The 7,099-nt window shown below is 36.7% G+C and overlaps 1 protein-coding gene across 1 annotated transcript; it reads right to left on the reverse strand.

Moving 5' to 3' along the window:
- Positions 1-5,853: 5,853 nt before the first annotated feature.
- DIRAS2 (DIRAS family GTPase 2) lies at positions 5,854-6,453 on the reverse strand (the record flags this gene model as incomplete). Its single annotated transcript, XM_080363082.1, has 1 exon — positions 5,854-6,453. The coding sequence occupies one exon, from the start codon at positions 6,451-6,453 to the stop codon at positions 5,854-5,856; it is 600 nt and encodes a 199-aa protein (XP_080219208.1).
- Between the last annotated feature and the right edge of the window lie 646 nt (positions 6,454-7,099).

Below are 7,099 nucleotides of genomic sequence, written 5' to 3' on the forward strand. Positions count from 1 at the left end.
AGACCCCCCTGGACTAAAGAGGAAAGAAGAGAGAGCTAAAATCCTGTGGCTAGGGAGTGTGTTCTGCTACACAGGCATATAAATTAGCCACACAGCACAGAGTTGTTTTTACAAGGAGTTACAGAATTGACTGGGTCACTGAGTGAGCAGCAATTGCTCGCCTTGTGTAACTTACTGTTGTGATGTCCATAATAGCAGTGTTCATTAGTGCAGCTCAGTGTGACTACTGAATATTGATTTTTCCTTTGAAAATACGTTTAGAAGTCCTCTCTGATCTCAGAATTTCCTGAGAAATAGTAAGGTCACATAAATCTTCTGACATCCCCATTTTCCTGTCCCCCCTCCCAATTATATTTCTCCTGCCTCTTTATTACAATGATCCAGCTGCACAGGGCCCGCAGATAAATTTTGGAATTAAATTCATATTCCTAAGCATACAGTGACATTATATTGTCATTTGTAAGAGTACCTAACCTTGAATAAATTAGTAAATAGGCCCACAGTCTGTTTTTAATGGCCAAGCTGACCAGCAGCAGGAACTGAATCAAACAAGGAAGCGAAGTAGCAAAGGCAAAGGATCTTTACAATAGTACATTAAGCAGCTTTTAAGCAGATATATGTTACAGTGATTCACACCCCAATGCTCTCCCCATGTTTCTCTGAAAGCTAATGAAAAATGATCCTTCTCTTATATATGGAAAAAATATTTGCCATATACTCCTCATGGAAAAACACCACTTCTGCTTCTTAAGTTCTTACTTTTTCTACAGAAATGAGTACAAATACAATAGCAGCCTCTATGTAACAGACACAGTCATCCACAGCTTTCAGAGCACAAGGACAGAGGTGCACTTGTAGGATCCATTGTGGGCCATTTCTTCGGATCTGAATGAGGAAATAATATCTCAGACTGAACAACAAATGCTCCTTTGAGCTTCAGTTCCATTATGATATCCAATAGGTCCACTATGACTCATCACAAAAAGTAGTGCTTGACCAAGGTAAACTATACAAAAGAGAAGAGGCTTAATGCTTCGTCTAAACCATGTGTTCCTCTGGTTAATTTGGAGAAGAGTCTGCATCCTTCACAAGGAGCAACCAGGTACATACTTCCAAAGGTGCTCAAGCTCTGTTCTCCCTCTCCTTGTAGTTTTAGTGGAGTTGGACTTGAGACACTACTGACTACATGAAATAAACTTGTGGATCCAGTAGAAAATGTAGACAGAGGTGGGTGGGACATGCCAGTTAAAATGTCACTTAAAATACCAGTGAACTAAATGTGACAAGTATGCATTCACAACTTGATATGAGGGTATGTGCTAACAATGAAAATATTTTCCAGCAGAAAACAAGAGCAGTAACCAATGACAAAAAATTTAGAGGCAGGTAAATTTTGTAGTGCTTGTGGTGTTTCTGTGGAACATGATAGGGCAAATGTCTATAAAACAATTACTGACTATGTTGTGCAAACCTCAGGACACCGATTTGGCACATCCACAGTTCCACAGTAGGCTGTGTTAGAATCAGGACCAAACATAGTAATTGTTGGTGTATTAGAAGAAAGAAAAAATGAACAATAGGAATTATTAGGTTGTCTTTTACTAAAAATAAAAAGCTTTGGGGCCTGCCATGTGCAATTACTTCACAGTGGTATGGAGTTTACGTTCAATACTCAATATTTAATCACTGGTTCAAATGCCTACCGATGTGCCTAAGTATCGAAGCTTGTTTGTTTATCCCTCTCTCTATGTATTATTGCTTATATACATAAATGATTATCTAACTGAACAACTGTTACCATGTCTTCTGAACTGCAGTAAGTGTTAAACTGTTATGTTTGACAGATTTTGCAACAAGTGGTAATATAATATGCAGTAATAGCAAATTTTGCAAAAATGTCAGGAATTTGGTATAAATGGGGAGCATCCATATAGTAAGCTTGAGTTTTGCACAAGCATCAAGTTCTATCTGTCATTATTTTAAAGTAAATGATAAAATATAGACTAGCTTCCAGAACTATTGTGCTTTTTGATAGCCAAAAGGAAAACCCACTGATAATCTGTGGGTTATGAAGGTAGATTGCTTTGAAAACATATGTGTTTCCTACAGTATAATAAAATAAAGGTAAATGTTAGATAAGATAATACTGCTCCAACTCTATCAGGATTTTCAGGAGTCTTATTTGCATAGCTGAAGACTTTAGGGCATTGTCTAGCTTATAAGAATTTATTTGATTTAGAGAATTGCCTTTACAACCTTTAAAAATACATAAAATACGTACTTAATATACTTATGAAACAAACACAGTACAGGCACCAACAAGGCTTCTTCCAAAGTTGTGTCCATTTAAAACTTTATTTTGTATGTTCAGGACTTCACCAGAAACATAGAAACCTGTAGGCACAGGTGACTTCATATCCAGAGTTTTTGAATAAAATATTTGTTAATGAAATTGCAACAACACATTTTCATGACAACTACATATCTTAATATTTCATACATACATATAAAAGTCATGCGTTGTAAAGAGTCATTTTGTCTAGATCATGGGTTTTGGATGCTAAAAGGTACTGTAGATCTTACATGTTTTAAATACGTCATATGTTTTTTGTACATTTAAAGAGTTCATTATACTGATATCACATTCCCAAACAAAAGACTAAATGTAATAAAGCTGTATATTTTCTTTATTTACCTTACATTTTTATCCCCTTTATTAAAAAAGAAAAAAAAAAAAAACAACACAACAAAACAAATCCAAAACCAAACAAACAAAAAACCCCACATAATTGTAACAGTTAGAGCAAAACAAATGCTTTAAACCAGCTCACGAGTATGTAAGATATGTACAATCTAGTAGTATAAACTAGGATGACAATGCAAGGTTATAAAATATGTTCTCTTTTGAGTCTGTGGTCCATAAGTAATATTGCTTCTGTACTGGCCTTGCTTAGATGCATGCAAGTCCATGAAATAATTCATGGCTTATTATGTAGCAGGTGAGGAATCAACTGGGAATTAAAGGAAAGGTCCTCAAGCCAAACAACTGGCAGCTACTAGTTTGATTTCCACCTCTGCCATACAATTACTCTTCTCTTGCTATGAGGCACATTCAAAAAAAGTCCCAGGCCAAATTTCAGCCTGTAGTAGTCTTGCAGTCGTAAGCTTTTGAGTAATTCAGATCCCCAATATTCTACTTCTGCAAGATTATTTACTATGTAAATAGTTCCTTCAGTTAAAGTAATAATGTTAAAAGGACCTTTGTCTATGGCCTTTTTGTCTTTGAGTTTCTATCATTATTCCATGCCGGCTGCTGAGGGACGTGCCATGCACGATGACTTTTGGTACCCGCTTGTTAGTATCAGTGGGAGACCTCTGCACTGCAGATCTCAGTATGTGACCCATCGCCCCTTAGGTATCATCATTCTTTTGTTTTTTCCATTTTCATCAGTAGAATCCAGTGCTGTGAAGATGAGTATCATCAGTCATTTGCTTACAAACATAGTAGGTGTGTAAACATTTATAAAAGTCTTACTAAACACGGTGCTTTCAAAGGTTTTGCATCCCTGATCTGGAAACACTGTTTAATCTATTGACAGACTGAAAAAGAAAAAAGACACACTTAGCTGCATAATCTGTACCAGTGTTTTTATGCACTTTAGAAACAATTTAGGAACGTGAAGAGACAGTCTGACCAAACGCAGAGAGAGCACTGGCCTGGAACTGAGGCGATCTGCTTCTGTTCTTGGGCCTGCTGGGTAGTCCCTGTGCAGTTGCTTCCTCTCTTCGTGCCTCAGTTTCACCGCATGAGAAGTTGAGATAATGATGTTGTCTTTTTGTAAAGTGCTTTGAGATTTATGGAGAAAAAGCATCATGTAATTTATTGTTAATGAAGAGCCTTAGGGGTTTTTTTCATTATTTCTCTGATTTTATCCTCTAATGTAATAAACACACAAAGTCCTGTCTTCTTTGAAATCAGCAGGAGTTTTATGCTTGATTTTAATGGTTCAAGAATTTCTTCTGAATTAATGACAAAAGTTGTGCTCCTTTCTAGAAAGTGCTGGTAGCAATTCTTGCTCAAAGAAATGTATGCTATCACTCTACCTGTGAAATGTCTGCACTTTTAGTTGAAAGTTGAAAGGTAAGCAAGCAATAACTCTGAAAGGAACAAGGTAACAATATTTAATGCAAATACTGCATTTGAACAGCTCTTAATGCAACAGCATGCATACTTATAGTACTAGTACTTGACTGCATTTTCCCGTACTATGATTTTGACATAAACATTTACTGAAAGCATGGTGGTTTGTTTTTATTGTTTCAAAGCAGTTCCTAAGGTGCAAAGTGTAGCTTATACAATTTTGACATGTCCTTTAAAAAAATGTATGTGCTTGTTTTATTTTAGATGGTCTTTGTTATCAGTAGCATACATACTTTACTCATTCATGTTAGTTTTTTGAAAAGCTTTGTAGAGACATCTAGAAAAGCTCGCATTTTATGCATTTTCCCCTTCCAAAGATTTTGAGAAGAGCAGTTTCACCTGAAAGAGTGTTTTGAAACAAATTTTTTTTTCTATTCTGAACTTTATATTGCATTGTAACACAGCACTGACTACAACTCCTGTTGTAATATCCCAAATCCTGTAGGACTTATCTCAGCAAATCTTTTATTGGAGACTCTTGTGGGCCCTCACTCCAGATGTAGGATTTGGTTCTATAAATAGTCACAGCAGTTCAAATAATGAGTTTAAATGGAAAGATAAAATGCTTCAGACAATACGAAGGCAAGAGATCTAATAGGGCATGAATGCAAAATCATTCTAATTGGAATACAGTAAAGAAGTTTCACTCAGCTAATCTGGTAATTTTAATTAAAACTTTGTATACTACACTGACCCATCTCCAAGAGTACCATCAGTTCAATAGACTAATCAATGTTTATTCACTAATCACACTGTGTGTCCATTTAACCATCAGCAGCATATTTCCCATAAAGGCTTTTGTAGGGGACTCCCCAGTCAGTCCTCCTTGGGGAAGCTTTCTGTTTGTATATGTGCACTGTTTTTATAAAATCTGATATGCTCCACAGGCATATATCTCCTCTTCTGAAACATATTGGGGACAGAAGCACAAGTCACTCTTGAAGCAATGGGTCCAGAAAAGGAGATGATCTCTGTGTCTCCTACAGTGGATGGCTTTCTTCATCCATGGCTCAAACACTGCATGACACTAGAAAGAAATCTCATGCGGGAGGGTAAAGAGAATATCTGTTCCTTTTAACTGTGCTATCCCCACACTTCCTTTTAGTGTGAAATAGTTTGTTTATTTGGCATAGCTGAGGCTACCTTATATGCACTGCCCCAACAGTCAGTTATGAAAATTGCACAGATTTGTTTTTCCACAGCATTCTCAAAGGATGTGATGATGCCACCCAGCATGCATTTATACCTTCTAGGTTTCTTCACAGCCATTTGTTTGTTTGTTTGTTTGTTTTCTAACATTAGACATTCTTCTTGTAGTTATATGCAAACAGGAATAATATGAAGTTCACTTTCCAAATCTTTCACATTATGCTAAGGATGAAATTTCTTTTCTTCTGTAAATTACAAAAGTAAGATATCCTGGACCATCTTTTACTTCCTGATTTTCTTCACTGATAGCTAGAGTACATTACTTTATAATTGTTGGGTTTTTTTCATAGTAACCACAGTAACTAATTTTTTTCAAATTCCAAATATTTCTCTTAAAACAGATATTGATAAATAGGGTGTCATGTGTTGTTTGCTGTCTATAGGTTTTAAATGGGTATTGTCAGCGAGGTGAGACTATATGACTGACTTCTGACAGAGCAATTTCACATCACCACACATTTGCCTTTCAGCTTCTCTTTCCGTTTCTGCTGCTTGCTTTTTTTGCCATCAATTTGTAAACTCACAGTCCTGCGTTTCTCTAGATTTAGTAATTCTTGGAATAACTCTTTCACGTTGTGGTTCAGCTTGGCAGAGGTCTCCATGAAGGCACATTTCCACTTCTTAGCCATGGCTTCTCCTTCACTGCTGTCCACCTCTCGATTTTGGTTCTCGTCATTTTTGTTCCCCACCAGCATTATTGGAATGCTTTCTACGTCTCCTTTAATCTGACATATTTGTTCATAGATTGGTTTGAGTTCCTCCAAGGACTGTCGGCTGGTGATAGAGTAAACCAAAATGAAAGCATGTCCTTTAGAAATGGAAAGACGTTGCATGGCTGGAAATTGATGGCTCCCTGTAGTGTCAGTTATCTGCAAAGTGCATATGCTCTTATCACAGCTGATCACCTGCCGATAGGTGTCTTCGATGGTAGGGATGTAGCTCTCTCTGAAAGTGCCCTTCACAAATCTCAAGACCAAAGAACTTTTTCCCACTCCTCCTGCTCCAAACACAACAACCCTGTAATCATTGCTTTGCTCAGGCATGTTTCTCTTGTGTGTGTGTTTTGCTCAGCTAGCAGGAAAGATCTAGGAAAGAAGACAGACATTAATACAGGTATATGTGGAGAGTGCACTTTGTGATATCTCTCCCAGTAAGAGAAATGAATGTGATGTAAATGATGGCATGCTAGTTGTAATAATTTAAGAAGACTTGCAGTAAGTTACAGAACTATTTATTTCAGTAGTAAATTTAGGATTTGCAATCCAGCCTGAACTGGTAACAAAAAGACCATCTTCATCACTTCATGACTTATTTTAATTTAACATTGTGAGTTCCACTATTCTTCCTACTGGACTAATATCCCCAGAAATAAAAATCTGCATCTGGGAAATGGTATTTCAGTAAGGCAAAAGCCTGAACAAATTGTAGAAACTGATTACTCTTCTGTCTCTAAAACAAGCCTTCTCAAATTACGGTTGAAACATACCAGTATACCCATGTATGACAGTCAAATACTCTAAACCAGCTGTCTCTTCAGTAGTTAGGGAATTTGTCTCCACTACAACTGGCCAAGACTCCTGTGTGACATCTGAGACATATTTTTTTTTTTTTTTAAAAAAAAGCAAATCCATAACAAAAAACAACCAACCAAAGAAACAAACAAAAAAACCCAAAACACACAAACAAACC

Source organism: Nesoenas mayeri (assembly GCF_963082525.1).
Source record: "Nesoenas mayeri genome assembly, chromosome: Z".
Classification (NCBI taxonomy): Eukaryota; Metazoa; Chordata; class Aves; order Columbiformes; family Columbidae; genus Nesoenas; species Nesoenas mayeri.